Genomic DNA, 21,200 nt, shown 5'->3' on the forward strand with positions numbered 1-21,200 from the left:
GTTATAAATTCTTGGCTTCACCTCTGTGGATAGTTATATATATTTTTCTGAGACTAAAATAAGGTTAATTGCAAATGATGGAATTATGATGTTAGTCTAGTCAAATAATCAAGTTAAACAAATAATCAATAAAATATGAGTTACTCTATAACAGGGGCAAAAGAAAAAAAAAAAGATGGTTTCTATGCTTAATTATTCCCTTTTGAAACTCAGTACGGACTGTTAGTTACCCTATACACACAAATTTTGCTTTTTTACTTATTTCAAAATGCAAAATAACTTTTTCTTTAACTTCCATCTATTCTACATTAGTATTTAAATCCAGCTTGTCTTACTTTTGTGGTCCTAAAGAAATAAGTCCTAACTTAGACATGAGCCCACACAAATAGATATGTGTACAAAATCCGATAAATTCTAATATTTAGAGCATGTTCGGCAAGTGGTCAATGTGGCTTATAAGTCACTTTTTTAACTTATAAGCTACTTTAGTATGTTTGGCAAATAGATTATTTTTGGCTTAAAAGCCATTAAATAATAAGCTAGGTACCCTATCTTATTTTTTGGTGGCCTATAAGCCACTAGGTTTGACCAAGTGAAAGACTAACATGCCCCTTACTATTTGACAAAATTTCAAACCTCATTTAATCTCTTTCTAACCCCATTAAATACTTTTTGGTTATTTTAACAATAATGATAGCTTATAAACTATAAATTTGCCAAACACTCTATCATTGATAATAGATTATAATCTACTAAATTTACCAAACACTTTGTCTTAAATCTACTTGGCTTATAATTAACACTTTGTCTTAAATATACTTGGCTTATAATTAATTTGGGGATTATAGGCCAAGTGGATTATAATCTAAAGTTACCAAGCATGCTCTTATGTACAGAATCCCAAGAAACTTGCACTTCAATGATGGTCTCTCGATAATTTTACTTGTTTTGCATATTATTTAAAGGCTCCGTATTCAAATTAAAAATATTAATATATTAACATTTTATTTTATTTTATTTTTTGCAATTTACCTAATTATAAAGTCTATAAGCAAAAGTGTAGCCTTTTTTCGAGATTGAGTAGGTTACACCCTGTCCACATGATGTATATCGTATCTTAGCCAACTATTAAGATCCACAAGAATATAATTTATGTTTTCTTCACGATGTTATATATATTGTTATTTTTTAAAAGAATAATGGTGAGTCTAAATCTTTCTACCCACATAAACTTGATTACATTCTCCTCTTATTATTTTATCTTACATCAACCGATATAGTCATTCACGTACCCTTTACTAGATTACCATCAATAATTTTTAATTAATAAAAAATAAAATAAATCACAGAATAAAATAATAAATTAAATAGCCAATTGTTACCCACTATCACGCTTAAATATGACTTAAGACAAAGTAATCTAAAGGTCATATGGTTATTTTGATCATGTTCCTGGTCATATTAATATTTTTATATCATTTATCAAATTTATTAGGTGGATGTGCTCTCCAAGCTACTTATATAAATACTTCAATAAATGTAATTTAATTCGACATATTTAAAATTAGAAACAAGTAGTTGCATTGCATAAGGTTATAACATATTAAAGACTATCAATTCAAGAAAGAGAGAAGATGAGAGATGTCCCCTACTTCTTTTTTGTTGTTCTAATTATAGGAAAGTGACGATGAATCAACAAACATCTTAGTCCTAATAACTCGGGCGAGTAAAAAGCGCAGCCCACATCCATACAAATGCCTTGTGAGATGTCAGTAAAAAAAAAGATAAAAATAAAATAAAAAGGGTTATTCTAGTCCCTTTCATCTTTCATATTTTTAGATTCGCTTCACAAATCATGGAGATCGCCATTAGATCCTAAAAATATATAAGTTGTTGAAATTTGCTTCCTAATTCCCAAGCTAGAATATTGGTTACATCCTTTTTAACAAGAATAAGCATTCTATCAGAACCATCCCTGTAGGAATGAGGTGGTTTGCACCATAGATGGAAGGGCTAAATTTTCCAAACATGGTTAACATGCTCGATGAAGTTTGTAAACGGATATATTAATTTCATATCTTAATTGACTTGGGGGATCAAATATCAATTTCAACGATGTGAGGCGCTGATCATAAAACACGAAAGATATCGGGGGGTAGCGTCGAAATGAGTGGTCCGAAGTCTATTTAAATAACCTCAATCCGGTCTTCGTCGTCTGTTCGTCTCCAATTCAACAATCTCACAGGAGACGACGGCGACCCATCTCGAGTTACGGCGAGAGATTTTGACGGAATTGGAAAGGAAGATTCAAACTTTTTCGTCTTTCTAGATCCCTCGTGCTCACCTCTTCTTCCTCCTCTCTCAAAGATCTCTTCTTGAGCTTTCGAATGAATCCGAACCCAAATCCAATGGGATTGGCGCAGCTCATGTCGACAATCAATTGGGAGGAGGAATCTTATCCGAACTACGAAGACTTCACCGCGCTCCCCTTCCTCGTTGTCTTCTTCCCTACAGTCAGATTTTTTCTCGACAGATTCGTTTTCGAGGTAATCTTTTTTGAGCTGATTAAATTTTTATCTATTTATTCATCTTTGATCTGTTATTTTTAGTAGATAGTTGGTTAGAAAATGGTTGGGGTTTGTTGTAGAATGTGAGGTCCGATCTGGAGCTAATTTGTGTTGATTGATAGTTTGAAACGTTAGTAAAGAAGATCTGAAAGCAGATGATAGACTATGCCTTGAGATATAGAGCTGTGCAAGCATGATTATGTTTATATTTGCCGTTGACCTTCAAATTTAAGCAAGCATTAAATGTGCTCCTTTCTTGCGTTCTTCTGCCTTTGGGAAGTATTCAAGTGTTTATAGACATGATATAGGCAGAAAACAGTGATTATGAAAAGAGAAACAATCTTATGAATCGTGTAGACATAGATTGTTAAGAGTATAACACTCGACCGTCATGAGAACCTCAGAGTTTTGGTGCAGTAGAAGGGTCATCTGTCATAGTTTCATAGCAACCCAGGTTCAATTCTCACCCACCAGGAATTTAAAGCGGATTAAAAAGGAAAAAAAAAACGGCTTCCTGAGTTGAGTTTTCAGCCGCTCAACCTGCAGGGACATGTTAGAGCATAAACTATAACCCTCAACCCTCATCACAGCTTCAGAATGCTTCAGAATTTTGGTGCAAGGGAAGGTTCTTTTGCCACAGAAAATTTTAGAAGACAATTCTACTAGAATCTTAAGCAATGAAAATATGCACCATTAATTGTCTGCACAATTATTTCTTACCCTAAAAGAGGATGCAAACTGAAAAGATATGTTCACTGCATATGTAAGTTTTGATGTGATTCAAGTAGATGCTAAAGCTAGAATGATCTCTTCTTCAAACATCTTGAATAAATTTCTGTTTAATACTTGATTTTCGCTCTATGTAGATTGGACATGATTTATTGTGTATTGAAGTTCCTATTTCTAAAATTAAAGAAATTTATGGATTGTCATCTATTTCTAAATTAAAGAAATCTCTGGATCGTCATTAAGGAACTAGCTCATAGAGTTTATCATGGGAAAACAAAGCTCAATGGAAATAGATTGTTTTAGCTTCTATATCAAAACCAACAATCTGCGAATTCTTTACATGATTTTGTGATGGTTTGAGAACATCACTCTCTTTGGAACAAAGAGCAAGCATATCATAAAGCTATAAGTTAACCTCTATGTTTAATATAGATGATCTGGTGTCAACCCAAGAGCTGAGTTACTTTACATCTCATCTAGGGAAAATCTTATATATATGTCTCTGTGTGCATGGGTGTGTGGGTGTGGGTGTGTTTGGTTTTTGTGTATCTAGGTACTAGATTTAACATGAGATATATGTGAATGTTGGGAGGACTTGATGGTGGGTTTAACATATACCTTAGTTGTAGAAAACTTACAAATTTTTACTGCTGCTTTATGAATATGACCGTTAGCTTCCTCAGACGTTTCTATGAAATGCATGCCTAATAACAAGTAAAATATTGTCAACAAAGGGTTCATGTTTGCTGCCTTTTGTTTACCGTATCTCAAATTTGGAAGCCATGAATGTGAATATCTTCATGTGTTGCGAGTGGACTGTAATTCAACCGCTATATATACCATAACACAGTAACACTGTGTATGCACATAATTTTCAATATTGTCACACAATTATTTTACACTAAACCTTGTTTTCAATATTTATATGAGATGGAGGAATGGAAGTGGTGACTGCAATATCCAGAGTCAGACCGTATAGATGAAACCAAAGAATTCCTTTTATGCTGTTTGTGATATATGTATTGCAGTAAACTTTATTAATACAAATTTTGTCTTTTTAGTATACAGAGCTAAAAAGTGGCTAGAGCAGCAACTAGTCCTTGTCCTATGAAACTGATGAAAACATAAGATTCTCAAAGGGAGCAAATAGGAAAATGAAACTAGCTATTGTTTATGTTATTTCAATATTACTAAGTTTACGCACTTTAGCAAATGGAGCTACAAGCATTTTGCAATACATTGCTTCAGAGATGTATGCAATACATATGTAGAATAACTCTGTGATTCAACCTCCTTATGAAGTATCATGTATGGCCCTCCGAATGTTTGTGTGCAGGGAAACCGGATGATCTTAGCTGATGTGAACTACCAGTTTCAGAGAGGCTTAGTAGACAAAAGCGAGTATTATGCATCTTGACCTCCTAGAATGAAAATGATGAAGTATTGTTGGAAAGTAGAAATTACGGAATTCTAATGTTCCTCAGCATTTGTTATGTACACATGTGGTGGACCTCTTTTTAAGTGGATGCTCACCCTGCCAACCCTTATCCACTTCCTAGTTCTTTGCTATGACAAACCCCTCAGGATAAACAAATATCAATCAGATGAAAGCACAGAAAATAACAAGAACACAGGTAACACACGGATATATGTGGTTCGGCTTGTAGCCTACATCCACGGGTGAAGGAGGAGAATAGCTTCACTATCAGATTGTGAGGATTACAATGTAGAGATCTCTCAATCACTAATATCAAATCAACACCTAAAGGAATCTTTCTAAACAATCTCTAATGCTTGTAGAGCCAACCAAATAGAGACTCAATTCAAGAACATCTTGAATCTATTATTTCAGTCTGCATAGCCTTCTCAATGCTTGATCCTACAATCTCTCTCGATAGAAGGAAGAAAAGAGAGCCATGCCGAATAAGCCGAATTATTCTTCATGGCTTAACAAAAAACAATGTATTTTCTTTCTAGGTGCAGCCTGCAATGTTAACTAGTTTCTCGATGTTATTACCTGCTCGAACTCATGGGTGTTTTCTTTGATACCTGCTTGAACTCACAGGTGTTTTCTCACCAAAGAGACTTCACCCTCTATTCTGCATATTCTTGCTATTTATAGATAAGGACTAGTAACATGGTAAGAATATTACTCTTAGCCTTTGCAATTCTCATCCAACTAAATTTCCCTAGTTATAAGAAAACTTTTCTTATCTAACAACTGGTAATTCAATTTTTAAGCAAATATAACCAGTGAGCTCTGGATCAAAGACCAAGTCAAAGAAACACCGAGATCGATATTTGAGTCACACATAACTTTCTTGCTCTGTGTGATAGATTGCAACTTATGTAGGATCAAAGTAGCGCACACTAACTTATATTAACATCTGTTTTTGGTACCTTGCATGCTAAGGAAATTAACTACTATAAGTTGAACCATAAATTTTATATATATTTTACTGATTATATATGTGATTCAATGTTAATAAAGTTGTTACCTCATTTTTTTTATTGTACAAAAGCTTTCTAAATAATCTAAATGCCTGAAAATCATTGTACCTTCACCTTGACCAATATTCAATCTACTTTATTCAAGTTAAATTCTACTTCTCCAAATTCTAAAGCTTGTTTAATGATTGCATAAAATATGTAGAATTTCATTATTTTTGTCCTTGGAGAAGTCGATGACATCGTTTCATCACCTATTCACTATGTGTATCACTATTTTCGTAGAAAGTGGCACGGAGGCTTATTCTTGGCAAGGGACATGAAAAACTTAATTGTGAGGTAGAAGACAGGAGAAAGAAGATTAACAAATTTAAGGAATCAGCTTGGAAGTTTGTTTATTTTCTATCAGCAGAGTTTTTGTCTTTCTCTGTTACGCATGGTGAAGCATGGTTCACAAATACGAGATACTTTTGGGTAGGACCTGGTGAACAAGCCTGGCCTGAGCAAAAGATAAAGTACACATTCATAGAAATCTGTACATGTTTTACGTCAACTTATTCTATGATGTTATCCGTATATATCTGTTGATCAACTTTTTACATTCTCTTCAGATTGAAACTTAAAGCTGTTTACATGTATGCTGCTGGATTTTATACATATTCCATATTTGCCTTGATGTTCTGGGAAACACGACGGTCAGACTTTGGAGTCTCCATGTCCCATCATGTAGCAACCGCTGTGCTTATAGTGCTGTCATATATATTCAGGTTTGTCCAATGGACAGTGAAGTTATTTAAGCTCAAATCCTCCCAATTTTCAGTCAGCTATCCTATAATTTTTATGGTTGCACCTCTGAGATATTATTTGTTTGATTCTTTTAACAGGATTTCAGTTTCAGTTTTCTAACTCATGAATACTTGTTGAAACTGAATAAACATTTTTTTAATGAATCATTACTCTGAGATCATTAGTGGTTAATGTGACGGGTATAAGGTTCATTTTGGGACTTTATACTCGTAAACATTGAAGGTAATGGAGTAAGGAAAAAAAGGCAATAACATATAGAGAACAGTAAGGAGGAAAATGCTGGTAGTTCATAACTTTTGTGAAACTGCACTGATCCTGTCCCTTTATTTTAGTGTTTGGCTCCCTTGACTGTGCACTGATCCTGTCCCTTTATTTAGTGTTTGGCTCCCTTGTCTGCTGCCCACTAGTCAGTCCAGCCACTATTACGTTAGATGTAAATGCATAGTGTTGTTTATACAGCTACTTCTTTCTAAATTGAATTTCAAATAGTGCACTGAAGATACTGTGATGTTTCAACAGGCATTCATGCATTTGGTACATGTTAAGAAGCTTTTCATAGTCTGATTATTATCTTTTTCATTTTTATGATCGTAACTTTGGCACATGTTGAGAAGCTTTTGCAGTATTCATAAAAACCAATGGTACCAAATTGCTAAGGTCACAGATAAACTAATTCAGTCAGTAAACTTGGCTATTTCCCATGCATCTTTGGCTGCTATAACACTATGATTATTTTAACTATAATCCATTCATGACAATTACAAGTATCATCTCTGATTATGTTACATGGGTATAGTTACAATTTACAAATATTACCTGTGATCCTGGCAATTGTAAATATCATCTATTCATTGTCTTTTTAAAGAATCAGTAAACCGTTTCACCAATTGATTGGAATGTGATTTTGTTGCATGAGAGCAGACTTGCCACTGTGCTATAGTGGTACTACACTACATGGGAGCATGGTCACTTTCTTGGGAGTTTGTAGGTTCAAATACCATATCTATCTGTGATTTGTCATTAATAAGGAGATGGATATAGATCATAATGATTATATTAGCTGTTAGAATTCAAATGCAAGTCTCATAAATGATTTATTTAGCTGTTACAATTCAGATGCAAGTATCAAAACATGGAACCCCAAACTGTCCTTATGCTTAATGCATGCCTAATTATACTTATTATGTACAAGTTGTCAAGTTTTTGTTTGAGTTTTCTTATGCAATAAAGCCTAAATGGACTTGATCCTAGATTATAAACACCAGAGATAACTGCATTCTAGACCTGAGGGAGATATGTGTAATCTCCCTTCAGTGTGCGTAATTAATTTCAAAACCAAATCCATTGATTCCATTGCTGAAAAAATTACTGATGCAAACTCGACAATGCTACTGAAACCACTCGTCCTGCTCGGACATCTTCTGAAAGGGTAAATTTTATGGATTAAAATTATGTACATATGCGCTGTGAGAATCAATGCTTGTTGATCATACTACACTGCCTTTAATTTATCTTGTATTTTCTAATACTAGCAATTGTTGACTGAGAGAACATTTGTGTTTATGCTTTGGCATTCTTGGTTTTATACAGGTTTGCCCGTGTTGGTTCAATAGTTCTAGCAATTCATGATGCAAGTGATGTATTCTTAGAAGTGGGGAAAATGTCTAAGTACAGTGGCTGCGAATTGCTTGCTACTATCTCATTTCTTCTTTTTGTTTCTTCATGGGTATTACTGCGTCTCATGTACTTCCCGTTGTGGATACTTCGAAGTACAAGGTAAGTATAGTTGGCTGGATGCAGGAACTGATCTTTATTTTAGTTTTTTTGTGTTACTTTCTTTCTTGCCAAGAATTTGGAATAGCTAGATCATGCTAAGAAAAATACCGTATAAATCTCACAGTTTGAAATTAGAGGAGTGCTGATTGCATATTACTGGTTTGTATATGAATATTTTAACACCAAGCAGTTTTCTTAGGTTAGGTCTCTGTAGTTTAGATTCTGCTTAGTAACTTTTGTGGATGAATATTTTAACACCAAGTATCTTTTCCCTGTGTATTGGCAGTTATGAAGTTGTACTGACTTTGGACAAGGAGAAGCACAAGTTTGAAGGCCCCATATACTATTATGTGTTCAATACCCTTCTATTCTCATTGCTTGTTCTCCATATCTATTGGTGGGTATTAATGTACCGGATGGTTGTTAAACAAATTCAGTCCAAAGGGAAAATTGGTGATGATGTCCGGTCTGGTATGTGCTATTACTGTTAATTTTATTTTTTGTTAGGGTGCACCTTGGATGAAAACGAAGAGCTCGAAATGCACAATATTTAAGCAAGTAGCATGATTTCGGTTCACAGCTTTGCATTTTGCTTTATTAAAGTATATCTTCCATTCTATAACTACAACTTTCAGTCTAATAATTTCTTTGAACGTAAGCATTTTCTTTTGTGATTTGGACCTGTATCACTGAAAGAAACTTTTTGATATTTTCATTCGTTTGAAGTGTCATATGTTTGTGAAAGCATTCTTCTTTTCAGTTTTGAACCTATGAATGTTTTACTCTCTATGTAGATTCCGAGGGCGAAGATGAACATGAAGATTGATATATCCAAATGCTCGTCAACCTGGCGCTTCTTTCTGGTCATCAACGTCATTAATTCTCATATATTTATTGTTTTCTGGCTCATAGAACTCAGATTACACAGAAAGCAGCTCGACCGCAAAACTCAGCATCATCAACATTTGACGAAGCTGCATGTATTTTCACTTGTATTCCTTGAATTTGTGAGTCCTCTTCACTGGTTCGGAGCTCCAAGTGCACTTTTGTATATTAATTTTAGAACGCAGATTTGGACATAAGAAATTAGAGTAGTGCTGATTGCATATTTACCGGTGTTTTATTGAACGATATCTGCATGTTGCAATGTCTTTGTTAAAGCCCTTCCACTGCATCACAACATTGAAGTTGCGGTGAAGGTTGAGGGTTGTAATTTTATATCCTAACATGCCTTTGTAGGTTAATCGCCTTTATGGGTCAAAATATGAACTTGTGCGATGATGTCTTTTTCTTAAAATTTGTTTTTAATGTGTCCCGTGAGATTTGAACTCGGGTTTGCTGAAGTATCACCTTAATGTTTGTTCCGCCGCATCAAACTTTCGAAATTATGGCGATGTAACTTTATCCTCTCAGCTTTTTAGAATAGAAGTAATATTTATGCTAATGAGAATCTCTTAAGGTGCAACAAAATCTCTGAAGCTGTACGACAAAATTTTGAGCCTTGAGGCCCTGAAAAATGTGCAGCAAGCGAAGTTGCTTGCAGATCGTTTTATTTTTTTTCTCTTTTGCATTGTTAGGGATAACCGAGTTTCCAACAATTTCATCGCTTGAATCCTTTGCATAACGCCAGTGGACGTTATTTGATTTTCTGCAGTCATTGTCTACAATGTTCTACCCTATCACAGTCTTGTGTTTTATGGCTGTAGGGGAGTACTTACTAGGAAAAATGCAAAATTCGTGCATAAAATCAGTAAAAGGTATTGATGCTGCTTTTGCTGCTATTGGCTATGTTTATTGATCTTTTGCCACAGTATCTACTACGGAAAAATTATCGCTTTGATATTTCAAAATATAAAACTAACGCTTATCTAATGTCTTAGAGACTATCAACGCGGTTCTCAGAAAACCATTAAAAATCTTGAAAGGAAAATGGAGAAGAAAACAGCAATAGACTGAAAGCGCAGTAAGTCAAAATGAATTAAAAAAAGTCAGAGAAGACAATTGACAAGCAAGGAGGTCTAGAAAATTTTGTTAGTTCACAAATTTCTTTCATTATGGACCCCTTAAAAGTACAAGTGAAATTGAAGCAAAAATTTAGGATGTTAATACTTCACAGGACTGACCAAAAGACGGATGAGCGCAGTCTCAGCTTTTCTTCGAGATACAATTTTGTTGTCAATTTATTTTGGTCAAGAAGAATAATTGTACAATGAGCATATAACAACAAGAACAATAGTTCATAGTTTTAATTAATACTCATTCATCTTAGGCCTTATTGTTCATTTTGATGGTAGGAATAGCTGGCTGTTGCTGTGTAATGCAGTGTACATTTCCACCTCCCAGACATATCTCTCTTGCAGTTTGAATCATTACCACCTACACAAATTACCCAATTTATAGAAATCAATACGTGCTATAAAAAGTTTGCGCAAATCTAGCTCGTTAACCCAAAGGAAAAAAAAGTTAGCCTGAGCAAGAAAACAAATTAAACTCCGTAATTATGGTGAATGCAGCATCACCTAGCATGACCTGAGAACTTACATGTTAATGGGCATGGAAGAATCATTTATATTCACCAACATGTAAATGATGCTTAATGATGATATGTATTTTAGTTGGTTTGTAGCGAAATTTGTCATACCTTGTGTTCAGGAAATGCCGATGAGAGGACATGAAAAGCCTCTTTATCCCACTTCTCATCACCAAAAGCTGGTGCAATGATTCCTCCATTGGCTATGTAAAAGTTGACATAAGAAGCAGCTAATCTTGCACCTGCTAATCTTGGTATTGCAGTCTCGTCCTGTGGTTTAAGTGAGAAATGAAGATAAGACGTTGCAAAACATTTCAGCTGATTTCATATGCCACTAGGTTTTCAGAACATTATAATTTCAGTAACCGCTATATTGTAAAGCATTCACCACTATAATAACAAATAACGAAATTAAATAATTAGTTCAGTTCTGCTGTTAGATGCTCATCAGCGTTTGGTGCTTTGAAGTAGAACCCTCTTTATGTCAAAGGGACGAATCAGGGGCTTCCATTGTTTCTTCAAAGCTTAGCCAAGCAATCAAGATTTGTCTTAAAAAATGATCAAGGTTTCTATCAGTAGGGTGCTTGATACAACATCCAAAATTTTGAATGCAAGTTATTCAGTACACGAGCATTTAGCATTTGTCAGACTACCGTAAAGTGTTCTAAGAATTCTTTCATACACGAGATCTCACTTCTGTTAATAGCCAGAAAGGCACAGAGCACACAACTTTTGCTCCTTTCCTGATTAGATTAGGACACAAGTATATTTCATTTATCATTGAAGAAAACCAAAAAAAGTAGTTATTTTCGGTAGAGGATTCTCTAACATATGATGAACTTGGATAGAGAGGCTTCCCTGATGCTATGTTTTCTTTATTTCTGGAGAAGTACATGTAGCAAGTATAAAATCATACAAATTACTAACAACAATGCATATTTATCAAAAAAGGTGTTGTTGAACTCAATAATTAAGTCACAAGATACTTCAATAACTTGAAGGTTAAAACATACTGACCACATTTTGAATTCCATTAGCTTCTTCATCAGTCATATAAAGTGGACCAGGCACGTGAAGCTTTATTACTTCTATTTTCCGTCCATTAGCATCAGTTGCGCTTGAGAAAACTGACAAAGCCTCAACTGAACGCTCATACTGAGGATCCTTTTTGTCATCAGTCCATGACAAAAGAACAACAGCAGGTTTAACAAAACAGCACAAATTGTCAATGTGACCATTGGTATCGTCATCACCTATAAGCATAATGTGAATAAGAACTCCATCCAATACAAAGATTAGTCTAGAAGGGTTACACCTTAAAGAGGACATACAAAAGCATTCCAGACTAATCTAATACAAAAATAAAAGAATTAAATTTGAGACAAATCTCTCGGTTGCAAAAGTCATCCAGAGTAAAAGAGAAGCTAACTGAAAGGAAATTTTTGGAAGAAGAATCAACACATCAAGAAGTTGTAAGATGACCAAGCTTTGAATTTTGTAAAGAACAATCAAAGGATTTTATCAAGTTTCCGAGTTCCATTTAGTCATTAAAAGATGGATTTGGGCACAAGGACATAGGGAGGAAAATATTAAAGAAATGAATATAATTATTACCATAGAGTCCTCTAGGCAACCAAATGACTTTTCTGACACCAAGGTACATCTTCAGTTCATTCTCTATTTCTTCCTTGCTCATATCAGGGTTCCGATTTGGATTTAGTAAGCATTCTTCAGTTGTGATGCAAGTACCTGTAGACAATACAAAAAAGGAGTCACAATAGTGCAGCAACAAGTAGAAAGCCCCTATCTCTGTTCTTTAACAATTAAAACAGGTTAAGTAGCAGCAAAAGGAAAGAATGTCATCAGGAATCCTAGACTAATGTATCCTTCACATGCTTCATATTGAAATTAAAGTCGGTCCATATGAGAGGAGCACACTACAGTATGCTGATCTTCAAGCTGACCATATGAGAGCTGGGTAAATGTGCAGGCTCATCTTACGCCAAATGGGTGCCACCACCCATTATTGGATACCATCAGGACATAGGTTCCACGACTATTTGACTAAAGCACGTACTCATATTTGATACGAACCTGAGTACCCGAGTATCAGGTATGTACCACATAATTACCGTATGGTGTAAGTGTCACGTATTACCTGCTGGATATACATGTATTTAAGTATCAGGTAACAGAGTGGATAATCATATGGTATACTCAAGCATGTCAAAAACTTAAAAATGTTGCATAATGATAGTTCTAGAGTCTCAGTTAACTTATACAAGCACGAATAATGGTTTTTATCTCTCCACGTTAATTATCGCTAGATTTCTAATGGTTCAAGGTTAGATCTTCATTACGTTCTCTTCTTCTTTCTCCTTCAATCAAAACCCATGTAAAAGAACCAACAAAAGTTCCCCTCTTCATCCTCCTTCAACCAAAATCCATGACAACAGGTTCCTGGGCTATGATTTTCTAGATCCTACTATCGATACAACTACATGAAAATGATTCAAGATTCGAGCACAAAAAGTTGATACGTTAAGAAATACCTTCTCCATCTACATGAATGCTTCCACCCTCGAGAACCATCTGATGCGGAAATCTAGGGAGCCTCTCCAAGCCCAAAATCTATAAACAAAAGTTATAGATAGATTATTGACTATAAGATTAAGCATATATCACCAAATACAATAAGTGACCTTGATTCTGAATGGAAAAAAAACTTCGCCAACCTTTCTGCCAACAAGAAGATCAAGACTCCAATCACTGTAACAGCCTTCCGCAGGTCCTAAACCGAGATAAACCGTAGAAAAATATTCAGTTAAGACTGATTGAATCCGAGAAGAAGGTGAACTAACGAGCGAGTTTATACAATAAATAAAATCAAAACATTAGAAAAAGAGACCATATGTTCTGGATGTATACAAATTCTCATTGAAACGTGAGCTAAAGTAGTCAGCCCAATAGTACATTAGTACTATTGAAAGCCAACTATTAATATTTTATTTTATTTTACTTTACTGCAATGTTCAACTGCTACAACCATCCATGCCAAGTGTGTGAAACAATTAGTAAGCACGAAATGTGTATGTGTTCAATTGAAAGAAATGAAGGAGCAACAAGACCATTATATAGGGAACAAGCAGTGCATCAAGACCATAGACAAAACATCAGTGATGATAAAAGAATGGAAAAATATATGAGGTAATTGTGGTTTAAAAATATCTTAATGGATATGGAAAGATCACTCTGGATTCAAATAGTACAAGGACTCAAAAGGAGCAGCAATGCATAAAGAAAAGAAAAAGGTCAAATGTGTATAGACAAAAGGATAAGGGTCAGCATAACAATTTCGTGACAAAGAGCTCCTTAATTAAGCTATATATTATATATAACATATCACAAACAAGTTTCTCAGTTTCATACTCTTTGCAAAAATTACTGGGCCAAGTCATGTAGTAATTTTAATGATTACTCCGTGTTCCACCACAATCTAAGGGTTTTCCCTTCAAAAGGGAAGTTTCTATAAAGAGCACATCCATAAAAAGGACACAGTACTTAGAATACAATTGTTACATTTCCATCTGTATGTCACAGAAAACATCTACATGAGAACATAAAATCTTTGGTGCCTAGAAAATCAATGATCACTAAATGAAGAAAGAAAGAGAATACTAATTGCAAATGTATCTTATACCTCCCCAGCAATTGAAAGTCCAGGTGATCCCCGCAACCCGGTGTTCTTTGGGAATTGATTCCTTATCACAGACAACAAACTATTGTAGGCATTTATCAGATATAGGGTCACAATTCAATGCCCGTAAACAAATGACAGAGTAAGGATAAATAAGCTTACAGTGGGTCCAGAGTCACGAAACCAAGCATCATTCATGCTCATCTCCACAATTCTTATGTTCTTTCTATTTTGCAATAAATTGCACGCCGTCTCATACTTCAGCATTAAATTTCACATGGAAAAAAGAAGGGGAAAAAAATCAAACTACTATAGAGTTGAGATTGTACCACCCACTAAACAATAAACACTTGTAATAAATCAAAGGACAAAATTTTAAAAACAACCCATTTTTAAATTTAATGAGCAAAATCGACCTTTTCACAAAAAAACAGCAAAAACGACCCTTTTCATCTCAACTTAGATGAAAAGGGTTGATTTTGCTGCGTGTAATTTTTCGAGCATGCTAATCAAGGATTAGCATGCCAAACCAAATGGATGAGACTAGTAGTCCCGTCCATTTGAGTATATTACCTCAGCCCGCACGTGACCCCTCCCTCCGACCTCAAACAGATCCCGCAACTCCCCGAGTCGTCTTCCCCCCCCCACCCAAATCTCGCAACCCCTCTCTTTCCCCGCTCCCCTAAATCTTCGCGCAGTCCCTCCCCTCTTTCCTCCCTCAGATCTCGCAGTCCCTCCCCCTCTTTCCTCCTTTCATAATCTCCGACCCATCGGCCTCTTTCCTCCCCTCAAACACATCTCGCGACCCCCCTCCCCTCTTTCCTCCCCTTAAATAGATCTCGCGCCCCCCCACAACCCCACGATAGATCTCGCGACCACGCTCTCCCCAGCCTCCGTCCGCGCTCGTGACAACAGGCGCCTTCAACCCGCTTGCGACCACAGTCATCTCTGACCACATCAAACTCCAATCAATGTAAAAAATTTCGCTATTTTCTTGTGAATTTGATGATTGATATGGAAATTTTTAGTTTTTATTTTGTGAAATACGATGAATAATGTAATTTAGAAGTTAGACTTTAACCATTATTTGCTGGTCAATTGAGATTAGGGTTTTAAATTTGATTTTCAATTGAGATTAATATTTTCAGTTATAATAGATTATTTGCATATGATGGACCGTTGATTTTCAGTTTCGATGGCAAACTCTATACCCATTATTTGCTTCTTCAATGGGAGACTCGGCGTCGGAGTGAATAGCATGTCTATGTATGAGGGAGGTTCTAGAAAAATATTTATGCTATCTAAGTCATGTAATTTTGATAGAATGATGAAGGAAATGCACAAAGTTACTAAAATTAATAAAGAAGAATATGCAATTAAGGTGTTTTTTGGAATAATTACAGGTAGCAGCAATAGATGATGTTCAATCCATTGCAAATCATGGAATAGAATTGGCTCGAGCATTTAATATAGAATTAAATTTCAAATTTAGATTTCTATAAGTTGAATTTTAAAGTAATTTACCTATTTTGGATTTTTTGAATTATCTCTCATAGGTACATATCCCGAAGCACGGGAACATGTATCGATATATCAGTCGATAGCAAACTCACGAAGATCTTCATGATGGACAAGAGGTCATGCAACATGACAGTATCAATGTCGTATACACACGTCAACCACGACAAAGCCGAGGACGACGCATAAACGATGATGAAGCTGTACCTTTCCAACATGCACACGATGGAGTGACCGTCACAACCACAAACGCAACAGGATGACGAACTTGTCCAAGCTCGGGATGGAGGACGAAGACAGAGGAGGAGGAGAAGAGTTCTTGGATGTATGTAAACTAATCATTATTGTTATATACATTGCAAACCTATTTTGGTATGTTATTTGTGTCGTGTGATGAGAATGAGTATATTATGTTTTTATATCGATGTGAGATGGTTTTTAGATTTGTAAATGAGTTTGTGGTGTGATTTGTTGGATTTGTAAATGAGTTTGTGGTGTGATTTGTTCGATTTGTAAATGAGTTTGTGATGTGCTTTATGGTTTTTGGAATTGTAGATTAGTTTGTGGTGTGATATGAGTTGTTATTTACATTTGTACAAGAAATTAACATGGTTGTTGCACAAAGAACATGCACGGGACTGCTAGTCCCGTGCATTTCGGTTATTGCCCAGAAAATGGACGGGACTAGTAGTCCCATCCATTTCCTAGAAAAGAAGCAAAGTCTCTGTTTAAAACTCGGGAATGCTAGTCCCGAGTTTTAAGCAGAGAGTTGTGGCCTTTGGCACGAAGTCCCGTCCATTTGTTTTGGCATGCTAATCTTGGATTAGCATGTCTTAACTACACGGGAACTACTAGTCCCGTGTAGTTCGAAAAATTACCCACAATAAAATTAACCCTTTTCATCTTTAGTCGAGATGAGATGAAAAGGGTTGATTTTGCTGGGTTTTTTTTTTTTTGTGAGGAGGTCGATTTTGCTCATTAATTTTGCAATACGGTTGTTTTCAAAAATTTGTCCTAAATCCAACTTCTAACCTGAGCAGCGCTCGCACAAACTGTAACAGGCTCAAACTGTGAAATTGCAGTTGCTATTTCAACAAATGCACGTTGACCAAAGAGCGCATTCTCTCTCCAATTATCCGGGCGTTCCTGCGAATCCAATTTTAGATGCAAATTGACAATGTATTGACCTCGTTTTTTGGCCTAATTCTGTAGATATTTACAGAAATTGCAAGCCAGTTTAATTTATCAAACAAACAAGTATAAAAATATGGGTTTTTCAAAAAAACAAAGATTCATTTTGGTACTTAAACCATCACGTAAACAAAAGGACAGTTCCTGCCACCAAAATTTAAGGCCAGAAACATGAAAACACAAAACAATCCCAACATCAGAGTAGAATTATTATTAAAAAAGACAACTCAGACATACAAAATATGAAATTTTGAAAGAAAGCCAATTCAAAGAAGTGATTTTTTCCCCCAAAAAAGGGAAAAGCGAGGGGAAATAGGGAACATACAGGCCAACCCATCCAACACTGCTGATGGGGCTGCCACTCTGCAGGCATGCGATAACCCATCGCTGATGGGTTTCCTTCAAACTCCATGGCCATCTCCTTCGTCTCTCTGTTAACAATTAAATCTTTTCCTTTTCCTTTTTTTTAATTACCTTTATCTCTTATTAAACTAACACCGAGGCAGTCGTCTTGCTTGGTGACTCGTGAGAGAGGGGAGAGTGGTGCGCGGGGACCTAGGGAATCCAGAGGAACCGTCGTAAACGAAGGTCCCCAATTATTATTTTTATTGGTAAATAATGTCAGAGAAAAATGTGTCAAAGGCCCCCAAAAAAAGCTCCTGTGACACAACCCTTGAAGTTTTCCCCACGTGCTTTAACTCTGAAACACCTAAGAAATTGTGATCTAGCCTTTTTCACTCTCTCCCAAAAAATAACTCTAAAAAGTTTTGAAAATACCCCTTCCCCTTTTTTTCTTCCTTGTGTCTTTCTCCTCCTCTCTTCTAATTGATCATTTCTCTTCTTCTTCTCTCCTCCTCTCCCCTAACCATACATTCCCCCAAAAACTATACCCCTCAACCCTTCCCTCAAAAACTGACGTGCTCTCTATCCCCCCTCTCTATTCTCTTGCTCAGACTCCTGTAAGCTCAAGAGAACCCGAAAAAACCCTATATTTGAACTCAACCCTCCATAAGATCCCTCAAAAGTTTGTTTAAAAAGGTGAAAAATGACCGAATTTGGAGAAGGGTGAAGGAGACGACACCCACTTTAAAGTTATTCATCGTCGGCATCTCTCGAATCCGATGACAAAGGAGTCTCTTTGAGAATCATCCGCCTCCTCTGCATCGTTATCCCCCGCCGTCGATTCTTCTTCCGACGTCCGCCTCATTTGAGGATGAGGACAATAACGAGGCAACAGTGGCCCTATTGTGCATGAAAAGCGGACCGGATTTTATCCACCAAGACTCTTACGTTTGTGACTTGACTTGCATGTGTCGTTAGGTGAGAAGGTTACGTTCTCAATGCTACGCTCTATAACAAGTTTTTTTGAACTAAAATTTGATGTGTTCGAAAGACTGAAATTATCTCAAGATGATTTATCATTGATGTATAAATATTATAAATATGAGAAGCATCTGAATCTGAGTATTTTTGTTGATAGTGAAGATGATTTGAAGTGCACGATGGAGCATAATCAAAATAGTGGTTGTATAGAGATTCATATGCAAGCTGTTGTCAATATAGAGGGTTCTATTTTTAGAAAAAAAATTAGAAAGTTCTAACTGAAATGTAAGTAATCAATAAACTTTTTTTAAAATTGATCTTTGTGTGATATAAGTTTTGTGATTTCATGTTTCATAGCATAGACGAATCATAAATTAATGGTTACATGTTAACTCCTCCTGTCGTGTGTTAAGTATCATAGTATCTGTTAACTTTTACCAGAACATATTAACTTTTAGGGTTATCTATTGACTATCATAGTTATATGTTAACTTTTAACTGAACATGTTAGCTTTCTTCTTAGTCTGTTAACTTTTCTTACTGCATGTTAGCTTTCACTGTTTTATGTTAACTTTCACCCAAACATGTTAACTTTCCTCTTAGTTTGTTAACGCTCACACTGTTAACTTAAACATGAAGCTGTTAATTTAAAATATCAGAAGATAATATTATAGTTGACTTTAAAATCTGATTGGTTTATTAATTTGTGCAGCAGTGATACCTCTTTGAATGAAGAATATAGTCATACTCCTCCAGGAAATACTTCTAACTCAGAGAGGATCCCAAATAATTGCTCGTCTAGTGAGAATGTAATGAAATGAGATGATGTTCTCAACAACACTTCCATCATTCCTTAATGGTGACACATAACATTAACTGAAAGGGGTCAACCATTTAAAAATATAAATGAATTGAGCCTAGCTTTGTAATATTATTCTATAGCAAAAAATTTTGATTATGAATTTGCAAAGAATAGACCCAATGGTATCCGAGTTTAAGGTCGATATAAGAAAACAAATGAATGCCCTTAGATGCTATTTGCCTCTCCTGTTAAAAATAAAAAAGAATTGAAACTAAGAAGTTTATGAATGAACATAGTTTTGGACAACATAGTAACTTGTCAGGACGATCACAGGCATCTCGCAAATTCATAGCAGCCCAAATGCATCATACGTTGAAGGTTTTTCTCACCACTAGACTCTTACGTTTGTCGTTAATATCATATATAATTAACAGGTAATGCTCAAAGTTAACAGATTTATGTGAAGTTAACATGTAAGCCTAAAAATTAACCGTGTAAGCTAAAAGTTAACATGATACTGAGATAGTTAATAGGCAACACAAATAGACAACTTCAGCTAAACAAGTACATTATATTAAAATTCTTAGATTCTTACAACTGATATTACTTAAATACACGATATTATTTGACTTACAATCTTAGAGATTACAAAAATCTTCTATAATGTGCTATAAAAGTCTTAACAACCTATATTTCTCTACCAAAAGTATTCTACTAATAAGCAATTCATACTAATCACCAATTGGTTCGTTACAATTAGCTTGACTGTGACCTTCAGCTTTGCATCGAGAACATTCCAGTGGACGTTTAAAATTATTGTGTTGTTTATATGTCTAGCTCTATTTCTTCCCTTTCTTTTAGTAGTAATTGATGGTAATATCTTGACTTTATCTCTTGACACACTTCGATTCTCATAATCTGGGATGAGATAAAAGACTTGGTCATAGTTTTTTTTAAACGCTTCTACGAAGATAAAGAAATGAAAGTTAATAGGTTTGGGTAAAAGTTAACATAAAGCATTGAAAGTTAACATTCAGTAGGAAAAGTTAACAGACTAGGAGCAAAGTTAACACGTTCAGTTAAAAGGCGACATATAACTATGATAGTCAAAAGAAAACCCTAAAAGTTAACATGTTCTGGTAAAAAGTTAACAGATAGCTATGATACTTAACACATGACACGAAGAGTTAACATGTAACCGTTAAAGTTAATATTTACGATTCATCTATGCTGTGGAATCTGAAATCACAAAACGAACATCACACAGAACTAATTTTTAAAAAGAGTTTATTAATTACTTACATTTTAGTTAGAACTTTCTAATTTCTTCCAAAAACTAGAACCCTTTATATTAAAAACAACTTGCATATGAATCTCCATACAACCACTATTTCGATTATGTTATACCGTGTACTTCAAATCATCTTCACTATCAACAAAAATACTCAGATTCGGGTGTCTCTCAGATTTATTTATCAATGATAAATCATCTTGAGGGACTTTCAGTCTTTCGAACACATCAAATTTTAGTTCAAAAAAGCTTGCTATAGAACTTAGCATTGACAACATAGCTTTCTCGCCTAACGACACCATGCAAGTTAAGTCACAAATGTAAGAGTCTTGATGGATAAAATTTGATCCGCTTTTGATGCACAACAGGGCCACCATTGCCTCGTTACTGTCCTCATCCTCAGATGAGACAAACATAGGAGAAGAAGAACCGACGGTGGGGTATAACGATGCAGAGGAGGAGGCAGACGATTCTCAAAGAGCCTCATTTGTCGTCGGATCCGAGGAACGCTGACGATGAAC

The 21,200-nt window shown here is 35.4% G+C and overlaps 2 protein-coding genes across 2 annotated transcripts; one reads left to right on the top strand and one right to left on the bottom strand.

Annotated features, from left to right (window-relative positions):
- On the top strand, positions 2,129-9,624 carry LOC109849413 (ASC1-like protein 1). Its single transcript, XM_020419243.1, has 6 exons — positions 2,129-2,546; positions 6,030-6,259; positions 6,356-6,511; positions 8,142-8,327; positions 8,614-8,798; positions 9,122-9,624. The coding sequence occupies exons 1-6, from the start codon at positions 2,388-2,390 to the stop codon at positions 9,151-9,153; spliced, it is 948 nt and encodes a 315-aa protein (XP_020274832.1). The 5' UTR covers positions 2,129-2,387; the 3' UTR covers positions 9,154-9,624.
- LOC109849420 (agmatine deiminase) lies at positions 10,359-17,869 on the bottom strand. The gene is made up of 10 exons (XM_020419257.1): positions 17,589-17,869; positions 17,105-17,218; positions 14,717-14,812; positions 14,558-14,636; positions 13,593-13,648; positions 13,410-13,488; positions 12,472-12,606; positions 11,875-12,110; positions 10,969-11,127; positions 10,359-10,703 (listed from the first exon to the last, which is right to left on the bottom strand). Exons 1-10 carry the CDS (start codon positions 17,679-17,681, stop codon positions 10,593-10,595), a joined length of 1,158 nt encoding a protein of 385 aa, XP_020274846.1. The 5' UTR covers positions 17,682-17,869; the 3' UTR covers positions 10,359-10,592.

Source organism: Asparagus officinalis, chromosome 1, assembly GCF_001876935.1.
Source record: "Asparagus officinalis chromosome 1, Aspof.V1, whole genome shotgun sequence".
Lineage (NCBI taxonomy): Eukaryota > Viridiplantae > Streptophyta > Magnoliopsida > Asparagales > Asparagaceae > Asparagus > Asparagus officinalis.

Excerpts from the sequence above, each read along its gene's own strand:
- LOC109849413 (XM_020419243.1), top strand. The coding sequence starts at position 2,388 with ATGAATCCGAACCCAAATCCAATGGGATTGGCGCAGCTCATGTCGACA. Across the intron at positions 6,260-6,355 it reads TGGCCTGAGCAAAAGATAAA|ATTGAAACTTAAAGCTGTTT; the intron begins GTACACATTCAT and ends CATTCTCTTCAG. Across the intron at positions 8,799-9,121 it reads TGGTGATGATGTCCGGTCTG|ATTCCGAGGGCGAAGATGAA; the intron begins GTATGTGCTATT and ends CTCTCTATGTAG.
- LOC109849420 (XM_020419257.1), bottom strand. The coding sequence starts at position 17,681 with ATGGCCATGGAGTTTGAAGGAAACCCATCAGCGATGGGTTATCGCATG. Across the intron at positions 13,649-14,557 it reads GACTTTCAATTGCTGGGGAG|GACCTGCGGAAGGCTGTTAC; the intron begins GTATAAGATACA and ends ATCTCGGTTTAG. Across the intron at positions 11,128-11,874 it reads CTAATGGAATTCAAAATGTG|GACGAGACTGCAATACCAAG; the intron begins GTCAGTATGTTT and ends CTTAAACCACAG.